This window comes from Octopus sinensis, linkage group LG13 (genome assembly GCF_006345805.1).
Source record: "Octopus sinensis linkage group LG13, ASM634580v1, whole genome shotgun sequence".
NCBI lineage: Eukaryota > Metazoa > Mollusca > Cephalopoda > Octopoda > Octopodidae > Octopus > Octopus sinensis.
Window position 1 is genome coordinate 55,870,721 of NC_043009.1, and position 20,435 is coordinate 55,891,155.

Genomic DNA, 20,435 nt, shown 5'->3' on the forward strand with positions numbered 1-20,435 from the left:
AACTTTCTTGCGCCAGACTGATGGGACGATCGGTCGTGGCTTCTCAGTGGATACGTCACAAAGTAAGGTTGTGCTGGTACAGGTACTTTATTGTATCAACACCAAAAGAACGAAAGGCAAAGTTGACCTTAGAACGTAAAGCTTCTCGCATGCGACAATTGATGTTTTCCGCCCATGCAAGTCCGTATAAAGAGTGGATTCGTGATTCATGTGTTAGTTTGATAAATGCAACGTTCGAACCTCTCAGATTTTGAAACACATATGTAATCTAAGAGCCAAATATAAAAATATATTTAGTCATATGTAGTTGTCCAACCAAATGCTGGTTGTTGAACATGAATGAAAAGATGGGTAAGATACAAGTAGTTTTCAAAATTTTCCCTTTATTCTGTTACTTTCAGATTTTTCATTATAATCCATAATTTTCTTATATATAAATTTTCTTTTATTTTTAAGCTAGTTCCCTTGTGTCTTCCTCTTGCTGTTTCTACGTACATTTTTGCTTTCTAAAAGCAGTTATCTTTTGATATAATGATGCTTTTTTTTTTGTTATCTACGTATAAAGACACTTGATTTCTAATACATATTTATGGTATAACAAAGCATGAAAAAAACTGTATTTCTTTAACAAATGATCATCGACTGCACATAAGGCGTTGATATACAATCCGAATTATTAATGTTAGTTATACTATGTGGGATTTTCTATGAATCATTCCTCTCTATTGGCTTTCTGTCCCTCCTAATTTTTTCTGATGATTTTCTTTAAGTTGTCGTCGAGCCTCGTCAATAATTGTTATGAGCGACAGCGTATCAGAATGGGTGTGAGCGGGGCATTCAAGTTCACCTTTAAAAAAAAAAGAAAGCGAAAAAAGATTAGAAAAATATTGCAACGGATTTTTTTTTTTTTCATTTTTCTTGCCTATGTGTACAAATTCTGTGCTGATACATGCAAAGGCGCAAAACACACACAATTATATTCGGTGGGGGTCCCACACATGCTGAATCGAAAAACATTGATTAAGAGGTATTATTCAAGGAATTACTCAACAAATATGCTTTCTAGGAGGTGTTTAAACTCTGCAAATAAAAAGACAATTCCAATTAAGTCATTTGACTAAACTTTTCGTGGATAGTAAAAGAGGGAACAGCTGTAAGTTTCGATTCTTACTGGAATCGTCATCAGCAATCGTAAACTGTCCTTAATAATCCTCGGGACGTTGATTTAAAATATGCCTACTAGTCAATAATTTTAGGGCTTATGGTAAACAGGTTACACTAATTTCCACGTTTTTCTTGGCAACGAGATCGAATATTGCTTAGCTAGTATGTGAATGTTTCGTTTTACAACTATTCTTTATATTACTATGCAAAAAAGTCCGTGTCCGTTACTTGGGTTTCAGTTTACTCATTGACTCTGTATCAATTTCTATTGCATAATATAATTTGTAAGAAGATACACATACATACACAGATGATGTGTTGGAACAGCTGTATAGTAAATATTTCCTGTAGATCAACGGTGAGATTGAATGCAACGTGGAATGTGAGCGGCAGGTTTTAGACTCGGTCATTAATCACCGAAATTAATTACTGCTCCACGTGTTACCATCTTTGCTACCCTTACATACCCATTAATAATACTACAATAAGATGTGTTAATGCAATAATAATAATAATAATAATAATAATAATAATAATAATAATAATAATAATAATATCATAATAATAAATGACCTGATATAGTACCAGGCAGTTGCGCCCATGGCTTCTTATCTTAACTGATTGGAAGTGTGATCATGTACATCGTTTGTCTTCGTATAAAATATGCGCTACAGCAAGTATTCTGCTCAATACCACAGATTTATCAGTTGTTTGACCGTAACCAGCTGTTTGACTTTGTCAGTTGAGTATGTCCCTTAGTGGCTGACGATATGTGCATCTCTGATCACGAGTAGAAGTAGAGGGGGAGCATCATAGCCACGTGTTGAGAGGAAATCTTTGGGGTTTGGAAAATTCACCTTTGGAAACGTGGGTATTTCGTTCAGCGTCCTCAAACAACCCTTATTCAGGGATCTCCTGAGCGGGATGGGCTACTCAACCAGAAGAAATTCCTACTGAGCCCTACCTGCGAGGTCACTCGATGTTTATTTTGATATGAGATCAGCGTGTCGCGCATATATGGTTGTGATGCATGTGCCTGGTGTACGCTTATCAGATGGGTAGTCATGATGGGCTTCGTAAATTTTACCCCAGTGTCACTTTGATGGTACGCACTGCTCTCTCACTCGATAATAGTAGTAGTAGTAGTAGTAGTAGTAGTAACAACAACATCAATAATAATAATAATAATAATAGTAATAATTTTGCCACAAGGGCAGCAATTTTGTGGGGGTGATGAGTCGATTACATTGATCCCAGTATTCAACTGGTACTTATTTTATCGAGTCCCAAACGATGAAAAACAAAGTCGACCTCGGCAGAATTAGTAATAATAATAATAATGTTAATAATAATAATAGTAATAATGATGATGATGATGATGATGATGATGATGATGATGATGAGGATGATGATGATGGTGAATTCTTTTATTTCCCACCAATGCGAAGGCTGAGAACAATAATGCAAAGATAGACAAATTGTTGGGATTTATATACAATGAAATGATAAAGAAAAAAGGAGTAATTAAACACGATATACACAGTATACAAAGGTAAAAATTAAAAAAAAAGAGACGATAGTGATGTAAGTCCTCCTGATATAGGAGGGCTTCTAGGGATAATCGAGGAACTCTACCGCTTAAGATCTCCCTTAACACGCAAATATCTGCAAGATCATCAGGATAGATGTACTGATGATCTTGCAGACATTTGCGTGTTCATGTACGTAAATATTAACAAGTGAAACCAATGGTACATAGGTAATCTTTTTTTTATATTTCGCATATTTTCATATGTCTTGCTTATTTTTACATTTTGTTTTTTTGCTGAGATTTTTCTTGAGAACACATTCTTCGTGGTAATGGCGATTTGACGTCTATGTTTAGCATGCAGGGTGTCCACTTTAGTGGTCATTCCTCTAAATTTTGTGTGTGTATATATATATATATGCATTAGTTGTAGTAGTGTCAGAAACTTCACAGTAGTAGTAGTAGTAGTAGTAGTAGCAGTAGCAGCAGCAGTAGTAGTAGTAGTAGTAGTAGTAGTAGTAGTAGTAGTAGTAGGAGGAGGAGGAGGAGGAGGAGGAGGAGGTGGAGCCTCAACAATTATTCAGTTATATGATAGTACACTTTTAATAAAAGTGATGGAACACATCAAACTTGCCCTTCTCGAAACATTGGCGTACAGCTTCAGCCTCGTAAGCTAATCCAGCGCTATTGGGGTAATTATAATCAGCATCAGATTTATGGAGTGGAAATTCTCTTTCTTCTCCATTTATCTCGATTTTGGTAGTGCTCCAAAATGGTGAATGTATCTGTTGAAACAGGAGCATACAGTAAATGCGTCAAAGCAGTTTGCTTTAATTTCTTGACTATTAATGCTGAATATGTTGGAGTTAGCGCAATAAATTGATGAATAACTTGAATGTTAGATTTAGTACACTAGTTATAAGTCTTTCATTAACGACACCTTATCTTTTGAATGTGAACAATGACTACAATAGCAGTTAATTTTAATTCTAAATCAACTCGCCATAAATTTAATTTTAAAATTATTTTTAGATGAAATGATTACTTACGTAAATTTTGCCTTGAGTTCCATAAATATATGCGTCACTTTTTTTTGTCACAGTCCTATCATAGGACAAAGAAGCTTTGGCTCCATCCTTATAAGTCAAAATAAGATTGGCAGATTGGTCGACACCTTTTCCAAATGAAACAATATCATTTCTTATATTTCGTTTTTACAAAAATGCAGTCATGGCATACAAATCACCACATCTAGGAGCATGACAAGGATGAATATTGTCAGCTGTGTTTTTCCCTCGTTTGCATGGTCTATCAATACAAAAGACCTGTATACACCTCAATCCTTTGCTATTCTAATTGGGATGCTTAACAAAATCAAGTTTGAGCTACAAACAGAAGGCATGTATGTTGGTGTACCATGAGATGAAGTAGGGTTTTAATGTTTTTGTATTCATTTTTAATTTGATTTATGCCTGCACATGGCATCACTAATAAAAACTCTGTCTTCTGTAATAAGTTATGAATATATTAATCAGTTTTACACTCAACCGAAATATATACATATGCCAAACCGCTTCGTTACACAGTATAAGCAATATCAGTTTTTAAACTAGTAAACATAAACACAGACATAGACACACATGGAATGGGTTTCTGTACAGTTTCAGATAAGCAAATTCTCATATCGCTCAAATCAAAGCGATAGACGATAGTTGAAGAGTCCCGTCTTAAGTGATATGCTTTGTAGTGGAACTGAATCCAGAACTAGATGGTTGCAAAATAAATTTTTGAACCACACAGCCATATCTGAACTTAAGTATGTCACTTATGCATAATAGGATATAACATATTTTTATCGAAGTCTTCCTCTGGCTAAAAAACTTAACAATTAATTGTTCAGTCAACTAGAAATTACATCTTATTTCTCCTCTTTATCAACAACCATTATGCAGCTGTATATGACCCGCTCTCTCTGTCTTTCTCTCTCTCTCTTTTCTATTCTTCGTCACTCTATCACCTCACTCCTCTAATTTTGGTTCTCTTCTATTATCCCTTTTACTTTCACTGTCCTTCCTAATATGAGTCTCTTCCTTTCACATAGCGTGAGAAAAAAAGAACAAGTAAACAATAGGTGGAAGAAAGGACACTCCTTAGTCTTGAAGAGGTAAGATTTCTCTCTGATGTTAGTGAACAAACGAACTGTAAAAACATGGAGTAAATAGGACCCTTAAACCTTTCAGAGGCAAAATAATCTCTCCAGAGCCCCTGCTACGAAGAAATCACACGTGCACCCAAACACTCAGTAAATATTTGGTTTTGGAAGAGCATCCAGCAATAGAAACCATGCCAGAAATGTAAAATGCGAGAGGGGATAGTCTCAGACTTAAGAAAGCAGTCAGAACAAATAGGATCTGTGTGTAAGAACCCATCCATCCTATTCCAACATGGAAAAGTAGATGGAAAAGATGATGATGTTGATGATGATGATGCGTTGGGGAATCAATACATGATGGTACCACATGATGGTAGCATCACGTATTGACGCCATGATGGTACCACATCACACAAGGACAGCTGTGATCTTGGAGTTGTAATGGGGTCATAATGCAGAGGCAAAACTAAGCACGTTATGTCGGCTCTAACAAAATATCCACAAAAGATAAGTTAACTGCTGAAAAAAAGAAACAATCAAAAGTAAAAAAAAAACATTGATGACAACGATAAATATATTGTGTCCAATCAATATGGTGCTTCGCCTTACGATTCATATATAATGAGTTGATCGATCATGCCATCAGTTTTGATGATTTCAGGCTGGCTTTCAAACGATTGTTTTCTAGTGTATTAGCACTTGGTATGCATCCATATTTGATGTGCAATTCGGTTTTTCTCAAATTGCATGCAGTGCTTAACAAGCAGAGACCTCTATTTAATTTTATTGACTGTAAGATGCTATCCGTTTTTAATGTTAATATACAACTACTTAAAGGCAGCGAGCTGGCAGAAACGTTAGCACGCTGGGCGAAATTCTTAGCGGTATTTCGTCTGTCTTTATGTTCTGAGTTCAAATTTCGCCGAGGTCGGCTTTGCCTTTCGTCCTTTCGGGGTCGATAAATTAAGTACCAGTTGCGTCCTAAGGTCGATCTAAGTGACTGGCCCCTCCCCCAAAATTTCAGGCCTTGTGTCTAGAGTAGAAAAGAATACACAACTACTTAGGGTTTTCTTTTGTGACAGCAGGACAGAGATTTCTTGGTTTGTTCTATTGAAAAGAAAATCTGTATTGCAAAGGATTAAGAAATGATCTCACTCGCACAATCAGTGGCCATATTATACTTCTAAAGAGGTGGTCTTGTTAATCACTGAATAACAAATGTTGGGATAAGAAAACAAATCTGACACTATTTAGATTTTCACATTTGTTGCCAAACAGCAAGCAGTAAACCCCAATATCTCTGTTTTTAATCAAACTAATGAAACATTAGTTGATGTAAATTTAATTTTTAATAATGTTCTTATTACACAAATTAATATTCAAAAGTTGGTTTCAAAAGAGCAGTTATAAAGTCTATTTTAAAAGACATTCCGTTGTACTTAAAATGCTTTTTCTTTCTAGCTAGCTATATACATACATATATATATATATATATATATATATATATATATATATATATATATTATATATATATATATATATATATAGGACTGCGTAATAAGGTTCATTAATTAAGACAGCAAAGTGTAATTTGAAGAAGCTCTCATCTTTAGCAAATTGAGCTAATAGTCCTTTTGTTGACTCCAAAAGTAATTTTTCTTAGTGGAAACCGTCACCGCCTCTTCAACGACTTCCTTATTGAGAAAGAATTGTATTTGTTTGGCAAGGGATTTTATCTGTTATTGTATGTTGAAACTAATACATTTACACCATTGTAGGAAATTTATCGTCTGGTCAGAGATAATATATTCTCCACTTTATTTCACGGGTCATGTCAGAATGTATAACGAATGTTTCTGATGTTATTGCAATTTTTTTTTTAAAGGTGTAAACATTTTTTCACGCTAAGAGTTGCTGAAGCATGGAACAAACTGCCGGCATCAGTTGTTAGTTGTCGGAGCACTCCATCCTTCAAAATTTCCATGCTTCTTGAGATTCGCCAAAACTGCACCTGATTTTCTCCCTCCATACACACGCAAGCATGTGTCTGACTCATACACTCTTCACTTCCCAGACATTTGTACATTACTGCATATGCTTTATACGCACTTTTGACATATTGTGGTGCAGCTGAGCACTGTATACAATAATTTCATTATTATTATTATTATTATTATTATTATTATTATTATTATTATTATTATTGTTCAGTAGTTTTATTTTTATAGCGTGCTTTCACTTCACTACCGAGCGCAGCTCTGTGTGCCTTGGGTATGTGCTGTGATTTGTTGTGATGCTCTGATGGTTATTGTATGGAAAGTGTTCTGCGTAGGATGTGTGCAGTACCTAGTAGTGCAATTTTCTGTATGTTATATGTGTTTGTAAGTCCTGGTGTTTTTGTTATGTATTTGTCTGGATATTTTTTTATCATGCCTAATGCACCTACTATGATAGGAATTGTTTCTGTTTTCAGATTCCACATTCTGGTTACCTCTATTTCAAGGTCTTTGTATTTTGAGAGTTTCTCCATTTCTTTTAGAGACACGTTGTCATCTGCCGGTATTGATACATCAATTGGAAAGCATTTTTTTCTTCATGATCTCTGACAACTATATCTGGTCTGTTGGCCTTAATTTCTCTATCTGTGTGTATCGGCATATCCCAGAGTATGGTTGCTTTCTCGTTTTCTGTGACCTTTTCTGATGTGTGCCTATACCATCTTTTTTCTGTTGTTATTCCATAATGTTGGCATAGCTTCCAATGTATGTAGGTTCCAACTCTGTCATGTCTGTGAATATATTCCTTCTTAGCCAGGACTGGGCAGCTAGAGATAATATGATTTATTGTTTCTTGTCCATCTCCACATATTCTGCAGTTACTTGTTATATTTCTTTTCATTACATGTTTTTGGTAATTTCTGGTGGGGAGGCTTTGGTCTTGTGCTGCAATTAAAAATCCCTATGTTTCTGCTTTGAGTCCTGAGCTTCTCAACCATTGCTGGGATTTTTCTTTGTCTATTTCTTTTGCGTTTAGTTTAGTGCAGTATTTACCATGAAGGGGCTTTTCTTGCCATCGTTTTATCATGGTTCGTTATTATTATTATTATTATTATTATTATAGTATCTGCTGATTTAAAAGGCTACTATAATTCTACTGCAATGCAATTCTTCCGTTATTTAACATTCTCTAAAAATGTATAAACTTTCAGAAGCTACCAATATTTTCTGTGCTATTTTAAGACTTGTTGTTGTGCTTCGTTTAATTATTAGAATGTATTCATTCTTCAGTGAATGGCTCCTTTAAAGATAATTGGAGTCCAGCATTGGAAACTTCACAGAGAAAAATTTCTTGGAAATTACTTATATCTGCTAATGACTTGTTAAACTATGCAAATATTGACTTAATCTCCCTTTAATTATATTTCTACAATCTCTCCGCTTCCAAACACGCTCGCAACCACACACTCTCACACACACACTCTCTCTTTCTCTCTCTCTCTCTCTCACACACACACACACACTCACGAACACACACACGATTGTCAATAATTGAGTAAGAAGACAGAATCATAGAGATCAGAACTACGCCAACAAAGTTATCAATATCTTTATCGAAGGTAAACAAGCAACATAAAATCTTTATTAATGATATACTTACCGATATCAGTAACCACGCCAGTAGCAGTAATTGTTTCAGGTTTCTGTTTAAATATGAAGTTTGCAAGCCATATTAAGTATACACCAATATCTATGAGACCGCTCCTGTGCAAGGAAGCCTCTGGCACAGCACCATTTGAAAGCATTATTTTATAAAACATAGTCGCATCTAAGTGGCGTATTTTTCCTATGGTTCCAGAGTCAATTATTTCTCTAATGGCTTTGTAAACTGGGAAGAATTTGGTCCACATACCCTGAAAGAAAAACATTTGTGACAAAAAGAAAAAAAAAAGATAAATAATACTGATTTCAAGATTTGGTACAAGGCCAGCAATTTCGGGGTAGGAGATAAGTCGATTACATCGATCCCAGTACTCAACTGGAACTTATGTTATTGGCCCCGGAACGATGAAAGGCAAAGTCGACCTCGGCAGAATTTGAACTTAGAACGTAAGGTCGGACGAAATGCTGCGAGGCATTTCGACCGGCGTGCTTCCGATTCTGCCAGCTCGCTGCCTTATAACAAAGAAATAATATCAAAACAGGAAATAAAATTGAGAAGAGATGGGAATGAAATAGTTATAAAAAGTTAAGAAGAACGACATTATAAGTATATATTTTAGTCACTTTCCTTTAGGTTATTCTGTGTCATGATTTTCAATATTTTACCATTATCTTCCGTACCTTTGTATCTATTAAATCCACTGTACAAACTTTCTTTCACTTATCAATGTTTTTTCTAATAAAATACTAAATATATTAATCTAATTCAGCTCATAGCACGAAGAGTAATTTCATTAGTCCCTTTATTTATTACTTAAGATCCAATTCAGAGTATCACAACTCTACTAAGTCTGAACAGTGATCCTTTAAATATATTTTGTTTTCATTGTTTACATACTCATTCTTATTCTCTACTGCTATCCTTTCTGCACCGATATTTGTAAAATACTAAGGACAATCTTAGCCCCGCTGCGTAAGGCGGCGAGTTGGCAGAATCGTTAGCACGCCGGATAAAATATTTAATGGCTTTTAACCATCCTTTACGTTCTGAGTTCAAATTTCGCCGAGGTCAACTTTACCTTTCATCTTTCGGGATCGATAAATTAAGCACGAAGTACCAGTCAAACCCTGGGGTTCGATGTAATCGACTAGCCCCATACTCCAAAGTTTCAAACCTTGTGCATATTGTAGAAAAGAATATCATCCACTCTGTGTAGTTATCTTTCATATCACTTTCCACTCAATGTCCAACTCTCTCTATAAACAAATGTTAGAACATACATCTCATTTTCTTCTTTGGTGTGGAGCTCAGCTCCAAACATCAGAATTTATTTCGCCACTCAATATGACGATATACCAACATACCAAATAAAGAGCCTTTATGTAAAGGGTTCTCAACCCCCCAAAAATGCATTTTAGAGTTCCAAGGGAAGGAGGTGAATTGGGACAGATATTGGCTTCACATGTTGGCACAAGGCCAGTAATATCGTGGAGGGGGTCAAGTCAATTACATCGACCCCCAGTACTCAACTGGTACTTATTTTATCGACCCCAAAAGGATGAAAGATAATTTCATCTGAATTCTGAATTTGAATTCAGAACGTAAGAAATGCTACTTCGCATGTTGCGCTAATTATTGTACCAATTCGCCTTGGACTAATATTCAGTAAAGAATAGTATCCTATAGATAACCTATCTTTTTAAGAAACAGAAATAACATCTGATGAGGAAATCTTGATAACAACATCTCTGAAAAAAAAAGCCAGATTTTTCCCGGCGGGACAGATTTTGACCAAGGATCATCTTGATTAGTGATGATGTAGAGTTAAAGAACATTAGACGACCAAAATACTTTATTTCAATATTAAAAGTCATACCTCCATGAAAAATAATTTCTTTGACTTTGCGAGTTCAATCATTTCTTCTGTCTGCTGAGTGTTATTAGCACAAGTTTGCTCACACAGAACAGGTTTGCCATTGTTAAGCATGAGAATGGAAAGAGGATGATGGTAAAAATTGATTGCTGAAACGTACACCAGATCTGTGAGAGAGATGGAATAAAAAGAATATCTTTTAGCTAAATGATTTATTTATCTAATTCAAATCTAATAAACAGTGGTAGCTGCTTCATTTGTTGATTAGGTCTGCACTGTGGATGCATATGTGCATACCTTTGCTTGCAGAGCTCTGCAGAAACAGAGTCACTTTGTTATCACGAAATCGTGAGTTCTATCTTACTGCACAACACCTTGGGCGGGTTGGTAAAAGTTTTATGAGTGAAATTTGTGGATGAAAACTGTGTGGAAGCTTGATATGTATACAGTCTGTGTATATGTGAATGAATGTGTGTGTTCGTGTGTGTGTTAGTGAGTGAGAGAGAGATAGAGAGAGAGAGAGAAAGGGAGAAAGAGGGGGAAAGAGGAATAGAGAGAATGCGTGTGTTTACCTTCCTCGTTTCACAGGAAAATCATTGAAACTAAGTCGTTAATGTCTGTTGACATTCCTTCTCAATAAAATCATTCGCAAGTCCTGTACTTTCATCTTTGTTTAAAAGGAAAAGATATAGTCTTATAGAAAAATGAGTACATTTAAACTCAAGTAATGACATTTTGAGTACAAGGTTACATAAATTGAAGACGTTTACTATGCAATTTTTATAAGGCAGATACTCCATAGAAATATGTACATGAAGGACTAATTTAAGTAAATAAACATTTAGAAAGTTGACAAAATAAAATACAAAACTTATTATCAGATTTAGATTAAAATTATTTCATACCTATGTTGGGATCTTTAGCAAATTCTTCGTAGCTGTCATACACATTTGGTATCTTAAACTTCTCTGCAAAGTTCTTAGCCTTCTCTAAAGATTTGGATACCACCGCAGTTATCTAGATAAAAACAGTAAATTAATTGTATTGTGAAACTGCTTTTTGAGGGGTGCAGGAATCAATGGATTGTTGTTAATGCATAGAAATAAGGGTTTATAAATCTACTGATATAATATTATTAATAACAGTTAAAAACGTTGGCACAATTCCACATAGCATTTTGTTCAACACTAAAAGTTCTGCCATTTCATTATCTTGTGTTTCAGGCAAATCATTCGGCCAATAAAAGCATACATCCTTGTTATAGTTCTGTTCTATATTGATTGATCCGTAAAAATCTTTCATTACAACTCTGTAATCTTTTTATTGACTTCCCAGTAAGTTTGTTTTAGATGGCGTTATATATTGCAGGTGGGTGAGATTTTGTGTAAGTATGTATATGTATATGCACGTATATGCTTATCACCATTGTCAGTTTGTCTATCTATGCTACTTATCTATGTCGTTAAATTATATTATTTTCAATGATCCATTACATTATTACTTAAGTGAAGATTTTCCATTGATATTTATTATCTATGAAGTAGAAAATGAAGTATATATTATTTTATGTTGTTTGACATATTGTATATAGATGGCGTGGATAAGTCGACAGATTTTCTGTTCTGACACTATTTACCAATTCTTCATGCTATTCTAGAGCATACATGTCACTTTTGATTTACGCACATTAATGCTCCATTTTCCTTTACGTACAATTTGGGCTGCTTCTCCTATGTAGATAAAAGAGTTTTCACTGCTTCTGAATACAGTTAGTTTCTACTACAGACACAAAGCCAAACTTCTTGTGGGAATGTACAGTCTATTATACTGATCCTAGTACTTAACCTGTACTTAATTTAACGATAGCGGAAAGATAAAATGCAAAATTGACTTAGGCAGGATTTTAAACTAGAACACAGCAATATATATCTAAATAATAAGAGACATTATGTCTGAAACTCTTCTGATTTTGCTATTCAGAACAACACATATCATTAATATGCCAAGCAGAATGGTGTTATTACAGATAATGCATACAGAAATGATTAAATACTTTTGTTGGGACACATATGTACATACCAGATTCTCTGTGAGTAGTTATGCAAATCTCTCATACAAGTTTATGAATAATATATTTTAATTAGCTGTTGAATGTGCAGATAATTAAGCACAACTGAACATAAAGTTTTGTAATCTGTTTTCCAAATTATTTTTTAAAATTATTTTTAAGTATCCCAATGCTTTCAGTAAAAAAAAATTTTCCACCAAATATAGTATCGATTATCAATCTTATGAATTTATTGCTTCTTCTGAGAACATTACAATACCGGCCGCTATTTGGACCCTGTTGTGTCCACTGCTCCGATTGGTTGGCATTGGTGCAGTTTGTCTCTTGACTTATTTCGTGCCAGTGTGTAAACCAACCAATCGCAACCTTCCGATAAGGTCCCGTGACACTGTTTTTCTTATGCCTTGTTTGAGCCACCTAAACCCTTTAAAAAGGCTAGATCGACAGACTATTATTCGTCTTTGGTTCTAGTCCTTCTCAGGACCAACCTCTGACCACAGAGCGACTCAGCCAGTTCCAATTCCAGCGACAGACAACATGCAGCAACTCAGGACCGTTCTCCATCCGACGCCATCATCACAACACAGACTTTGCTGAGGAGAAAATGGGTGTAAAGTGTGTCTGTGGTAGTATGTTTGTGGTGGAGTGACTGTGTAGCGGACTAGACTATGGTTTTACTGAAGGTTGTTATATTGTCTATGGTTGATGTGGTTTGGGTTAAATTTATTTTTAATATTGTAATATGGGTGGAGGGAGAAGTTATGTTGTCTGGTTAGGTTGTATCTAGTTGAATGCTTAAGTATCAGTGTTGAGGGTTAAGTCTCGGAAGCAAGCTCTTCCATTGATTGTGAAACGATGCGAGGTAGATTGGTGAGTATTGGTTTCCGAAAGTTTAGGTTAGTCTGGAGGTCTGGATGGATCCTTTGATGTGTATGTAGGGTGCTTTGAGGATTACGTCCAGATTTTCAATTGTAGGCTGAATTCATTATTGTTGTTTGAAAGTTATTTTTGGGTGTAGGAGAGGTTAGGTCGGTAGAGTTGTGTTCCATAGATCGTCAGTGGTTTGTGTTAGAAAAGTGTGGGCTCATCTCTGCGTTGGTTTTTGATTTAATTTTCTTAAGGAAGGGGTTATCCGATGCTTCTTCTATGATGAACTGTGTTTCGTAGTTTATAAAGAAATTGGCTTTTCTTTCCCAGCGTTGTAAGGAATTGGTTTCTTTGGCTTCACAAGTTGTTTTCCACAGTTTAAAAACACTCTCCAAGCGTTGACCATCTGAATGTTTCTTTAATTCGTTATAGATTTCCTCATCTATATTTTAAAATTTATCTTCATATTGCTTAGCGCTCTAAGCTTAAGGAGTTCTATTTCTGTCTTCATTTTTTTCCAGTGTTTGTTTCTCCCTTAATTATCTTTGTTGGTCCTGCTCGTTTGTAATACATCTATCTATCTATCTATCTATCTATCTATCTATCTATCTATCTATCTATCTATCTATCTATCTATCTATCTATCTATCTATCTATCTATCTATCTATCTATCTATCTATCTATCTATATATATCCATCTATCTATCTATCCATCTATCTATCTATATATATATCCATCTATCTATCTATCTATCTATCTATCTATCTATCTATCTATCTATCTATCTATCTATCTATCTATCTATCCATCTATCTATATGTATATATATATATATATACATACATATATACTAATATAAATAATATATATGCATATATAAATACATATATGTACATACATACATATACATATATACATATATATTATATTGAGGGTACTACTATTCGTAGATACCAACATGCGGTCAAAACTACTAAAAATAAACAAAATTTTACCGAATGCAAAACTTCAAAACACATCATTTTAAAAAAGAATTCAGTTACATATCACATGTGATTTCGCATTTAATGCAGAATATGCATTTCATGTTCGTCAGTGCAACAAACTCAAGAAATATAAGAAAAAACATAACATTACAAACTCGATAGCCAACCGTAGAATTCGTCGTAGCTTGTACGAATGTTTATCCTTACATATCTATGAAAATGGCGGGCTTTTTCGCAATGCATTTCGGTTACAAATTGCCTAGTCGGAATAAAAATTCAGTATTGAACTATTCCGGTGAAAAATATAAATTAACAATTGAGGATAAAATCTTTAAAAGAAATTATCAGTAGTCAGCGTGAAAAACCTCGTAAGAGAAAAAATCCGTAAATTCTTCCTCTTTGAAAATATTCATTTATATTATATTGAGGGTACTACTATTCGTAGATACCAACACGCTAAGAGGGACCAATGCGGTCAAAACTACTAAAAATAAACAAAATTTTACCGAATGCAAAACTTCAAAACACATCATTTTAAAATGATGTGTTTTTTTAAAATGATGTTTTGAAGTTTTGCATTCGGTAAAATTTTGTTTATTTTTAGTAGTTTTGACCGCATTGGTCCCTCTTAGCGTGTTGGTATCTACGAATAGTAGTACCCTCAATATAATATAAATGAATATTTTCAAAGAGGAAGAATTTACGGATTTTTTCTCTTACGAGGTTTTTCACGCTGACTACTGATAATTTCTTTTAAAGATTTTATTCTCAATTGTTAATATATACATATATATATATTCAACAATATAAGGAATGGCCATATAGGACCTTTCTAGTGAGTCGAATGTCCTATATGGCCATTCCTTATATTGTTGAATGTATATTATATAGTCTTTGACTACTTTTTCTTTCTCACTAGACCGCTGGTAGCGGAGAATTTTTTCTAGAATTTTTTGCTACCCTTATATTTATTAATACACACACACATATATATATATATATATATATATATATATATATATATATATATATATATATATATATATATATATATATATATATATGCATATATGGGTACGGGACATCACAAAACGTAAACAATATGAAATACGAGATATGAACTTTTTTATGCGAACAACGAAAGAAACGAATGGAAAACAAGACAAGTAACATAAAGAGCGACCCTTCATCAGCTGTCGGTTGTTTATTTACTCTACATTTCGAGCAATTACGACAAGATTTGCCTTCGAAAAAACAGTTGCTCCTGCGAACCAAAATATAATTTGTGATTTGCGGAGGGTCAAAGTTGGTAACAAAAACAGGACAGTGAAAACAAAACAGTGAGGGCTGCTAAGCCATAACGAACTGAGAAGGCGAACGCTGGAGGAACAAGATAGGAGAGGAAACAGACAAGAGTACGTTTGATCTGTGCGGCAGACCAGAAGGAAAGAAAGTAGCTCAAGTTAGGAAAGAAAGCAGGCCGATGGTCATGTGTGAGCAACGAGAGAGTAAAGAAGGAAGAGTGAGAAAGAGAGAGGGACATATAGAAAAGGTTGAAGAGGAGAAAAAAGAATTAGAGACAGGATGAGAGAGAAAAAACGAAACGAGAAGGGGAGATAAAAAGAATTAGAGAAAGGAAGAGAGAGGAAAAGAAAGGGGAGAGAAAGAACTGCCGTTTGTATAAGGTTTACACTCGGCCAAGATCTTCCAGTGAATCTTATAGCTGACACCTAAGGACACAGTTTCGTCAAAGAAATATGTGGCCCTCACAGAGGGAAATTTTAAAGCTAGGTTCAATAATCATACTTTAAGCTTCAGACACTCGGATAAAGGAAAATGACTAAATTCTCCAGTTATATATGGTTATTAAAAGAACACCGTATCAGCTATAAGATTCCCTGGAAGACTTTGGTCAAGTGTAAACCTTATACCATCTATGTGAGGATGAAGTTATGTGCATATATATATATATATATAGAAAATCGGGGTGAGTACTTGATAATTATAAGCACCTGTGTATACCGTTTGGTGGTGTAGGTGGTGGAGTAAATTGATCAAAATAAAATAAAAACATGATGCGAAGGATTCAGCGGTACATATGTTTCGGGCCTTTATTAGACTGATTTATAACAATGCATAATGTATGTCTGTGGCCTTCTTCAGCCGCGCACAACAGCTTCCACAAGGACATGTGTTACATCAAAAGTTCTTGGTTGGGGATGCAAATCCTCTCATTCACGTACGACATAATGCGGCAGCAGCATAGAGTTGAAGCGTCCATCTCTTTCTTCTCTCAATGTAGAATGAGGAAAATTGGATGTTGAGGTAATGTAAATATATAAATACATATATAGAGGTGAAGATGGAGGGGCGAGAGTTCGGGACGAGGGATAAAAAATGTATAAAAAGTGTAAGTATAGAATAATATAAAAATGTAGAGGATAAAGGGTTGTAAGGAGATGTAAAGGGGGTATAAAGAAATATAAAGTAAAAATAGAAATAGAAATAAAAGTAAAAAAACCTGATAAAAACATGATAAAAGTGTAAAAGAATGTAAAGATAAGGGATGTATAGAGGTTATGGACCAAGCATGGTGGTCAGGAGATTGATAAAATTTAGTTGTAGAATTGTCAGTACATCAACAGTTTCGTCTGGGGACTTAATGCGTTGTAAATCAGAGCTGATGAGCATTTAATCTGGTTCCTTGAATTAAATGGACTTCTAGTACATACATATCATCATGGATATATACACCCACATACACGCGTACATATACGCCTCCAAGCCTATAAGCATACACACGCACTCGCGTGTAAACACGTACATAAACACACACGCACCCACACGCACGCGCGTACACACACATACATACAACAGAATATCCGCATATATACACGGACATTACGCGCGTACACGCTCACATGCATATACGCGCGCCCATCACTACATACACACACGTATATGCCCACGCCTCTAGGTCCAGGTATAAGATATTAAAAGATGTGTATAAGAACGTATGTAAAGAATCCCGTACTCATGTCAATACGCGCACGCACACACGGCTGTGTGTCCGTATGTGCGTGCACATATACACTCATATACACACACAGAGACACACGCGCACATGGGTATAGCTATAAGATATCGAAGTATGCATGTACATATATGCGCGCGCATATGTATGTATGCGTATACACACGTACGTGGACGCTCGTATATTCAAAAGGTGGATCCATAGGTAAGTAAATAAACATATATAGAGGTGTAAAGCGATAATTTAGGGGTAAGAATGAGGGTAAGGGTAAAGATTAGAAATAAAAAATACAGTATACAATAAGAAATACAATGTAATAGTTAGAAATGAAGTATAAGAATTATAAAAATTATAAGAGTTAAGGTAAGGGATGAAAATGAAAATGAGAATAAATGGAAGTAGAATAAAAGTAAAAATAAAATTAAAAAAATAAAAATAAAAATAAATGGAAGTAGGATAAAGTAAAAATAAAAGTAAAAATAAAAATAAAATAAAATAAGATAAAAATATAATTTTGTAAAGTTTAACATGAGATGAAGGTGGTTGAAAGCTAGAGGTGTGTGTTAAACGTAGGGGCGGGCGGGGGGAACTGAAAATTGGAAGGGTGGGAAGTGGAGTTTGGCGGTGTGCGTTCAACATCTGAGTTAGAAATGTGAAAGGGTATTGATGTAGGGGATTAAAGAGACTACATAGGGAGGATATGGGCGTAGGAGAAGAAATATTTAGGGAAAAGAAGTCATATATGGGAGACAAAGTTTGTATATATAGGGGGAAATGCAGGGAACCCTATATGCACGTACACACACCCACACACACACACACACACACGCACATGTACATATATATGTATATGTACACATACGTACACGTATGTGCACATACATACGCACACACACACACACATACACATATACACGCACATATAGGAAAGCGGGATGTGCTGGAGCCGACAGGTTGCACCGGGTGGGAGGAAATTGCATGGGGGAGTTGGTATAAGACCTAAGCATTGTAGTATTTGAAAGTATTAATAAGTTTATGTATACAGGATGGTTTGAACTCTGACCTTTTGTTAATAAGATTGTGTTTGTCTTTGAATTTCAAGATGTTAAGGAGTTCTACACAGCATAGTTGGCATCCTGCTCTATTATTTAAATAAGGTGCAGCTGATCCGATGATGGACCATCTGAGTTTGAATCCTATGCATTTGTCTTTTAATTCCCAAATTCTTTTAGAGAGGGAGGTGCTGTTAGCCTTATGTCTGTGTCTCAGCGAGGACCGGTGGTTGTAGTATCTGGATTTCTAGGAGGTTGAGCAACCAATATAGGTGAGTGTGTTAAACTGAGTACTCACCTCACATGAGTATATTACGTTTTTCGCCCTACATGCGCCCTGCAGCGGGCACTCTGATGCACATCTGCAGTTGCATTGCATTGCATTGTTCGGTCGTGTGTTGCTAATCCCAGGCGGAGGTGTTGCAATACGAGTGGGGGCGTTGGTATCCTCCTGGTTGTTGATAGGTGTAGTATTTCCTCTGTTGTGTTGGCGGGTGTTATTACTAACTGTTTGGGTAGTATGGCTGCCAGTCTGGTTATATTGTCTACTGTCTGGATGAGGGGGGTTCTGTTGGTCGCTATGGTTTGCTCTTGATCTAGCTGTTCTAATATTAATATAGTTATGTTTAGCTATGAGGCAGCTCATGTTGGGCAGGGTAGAGTAGGAAATCCTAATAGTTTTGTTGGAGAAGATACTTCTATACTTGTGGGTGGGTGGGAAGTTGTTGGAAATTATAGAGAATATTCTCTTACATAACTTACCCCTAACTGCTAAGTTGAAAGGTATGTTGAACCATATATATTTGCGTAATCTACTATTATCCCTTCTGTTTCTCCTAATAGGATCTATATTGCTCTCGTCGGGAGGGTTACTATTGTGTGCTGTTCTATTAGTTCGCCTATTTCCTATACGTTGTTTGGAGTTTAAATTAGAATTATCGCTAGTGTGAGTTGAGTGCTGAGTTCGATTATAATTGGGAGTCTTATGGCCGACGGACGCTCCCGGGTGGTCTACATATGATATTCTCTGGTTATACCCGGCACTATAGAGAGCCTGGTTGTAGTGTTGTGCATGATTATTGAAAATTTCTCTATTAGAGGATAGTTTTGTCAGTCTGTCTGAGATGGCTTGGACCGTGGTGCTAATTATACAGGGTGGATGGTTGGAAGAGGTATGGATGTTTGGTAGTTTCTTCTGGTTTCCTATACGGGTAGTGAAGGTGCTTATTCAAATCTAACGTAACATCTAAGAAGTTTACTATTTTAGTATTGGTCATAAATTCTAGTTTAAGATTGAAGGATTTGAAAAAAAGCCTGATCTTTTTCCTAATTCTTTCTAGTTCACTCCTATTGTTGGTGGGGTATATGAAGAGAGCGTCGTCTCTGTATAGACCACCCTGAAGATCCGGTACCTCGGAGAAAAGCTTCTTGAGCAGGTAGGCCCCGACCAAGTCAGTCACCTGAGCTGAATCGCTCGAGCCCATAGCCACATCGAAATTGTCGGGGGTATCGGATCTGGTCCAGAGTCTACCGTCGAATTCTATTATGGTTTTTCTAGCTAATAGAATTATGTCAATTTTTCTCTGTCTATGAGTGAAAGGTTGCGGGCAAAAATAAGGGATTTGTTAAGTAAGATGGGGGATATACTGGCGTAGTAGCTAGCTATGTCGAATTGGATGAATGAGTAGTCGGGCCTATTGGTGATAGTGTTAAACCATTCTAGCACATCGTTGGTGTTAATCCATAGTTGGAGTGGGATGTGGGGTTGATGTGTGGGATCACACTGTCCAGGATGGTCTTGCTAAGTCTGCCGATATCCGATTTAGTCGGACAGATTAATCGTACTCCTACACTATCTGGGAAGTCTTTCTTATGGTCTTTAATAGTAATTTTGGGTACTTGTGGTTTAATAGGTTCTGTTCTGTCCAGGAGGTCTAATTTGCTCATAACTTCCTTGATTTTGTAGTTAATTTCCTTAAGGTTATCCGTAGAAGTAGTTTTATACTTTTTGCCCCCTATATATACAAATTTTGTCTCCCATATATGACT

General features: G+C 35.6%; 1 protein-coding gene across 2 annotated transcripts in view; it reads right to left on the reverse strand.

Annotated features, from left to right (window-relative positions):
- Window positions 1-359: 359 nt before the first annotated feature.
- Window positions 360-20,435, reverse strand: part of LOC115218305 (trans-1,2-dihydrobenzene-1,2-diol dehydrogenase-like) — a 44,206-nt gene continuing 24,130 nt past the window's right edge. For both annotated transcript variants that reach the window (XM_036508388.1, XM_029788056.2), the window contains exons 2-7: window positions 11,283-11,394; window positions 10,381-10,544; window positions 8,502-8,754; window positions 3,742-3,866; window positions 3,327-3,477; window positions 360-847 (exon numbers count right to left, since the gene is read on the reverse strand). In XM_036508388.1, coding sequence (XP_036364281.1) covers window positions 723-847; window positions 3,327-3,477; window positions 3,742-3,866; window positions 8,502-8,754; window positions 10,381-10,544; window positions 11,283-11,394 — 930 coding nt within the window. In that variant the 3' untranslated portion in view covers window positions 360-722. The remainder of the gene's footprint in view (window positions 848-3,326; window positions 3,478-3,741; window positions 3,867-8,501; window positions 8,755-10,380; window positions 10,545-11,282; window positions 11,395-20,435) is intronic.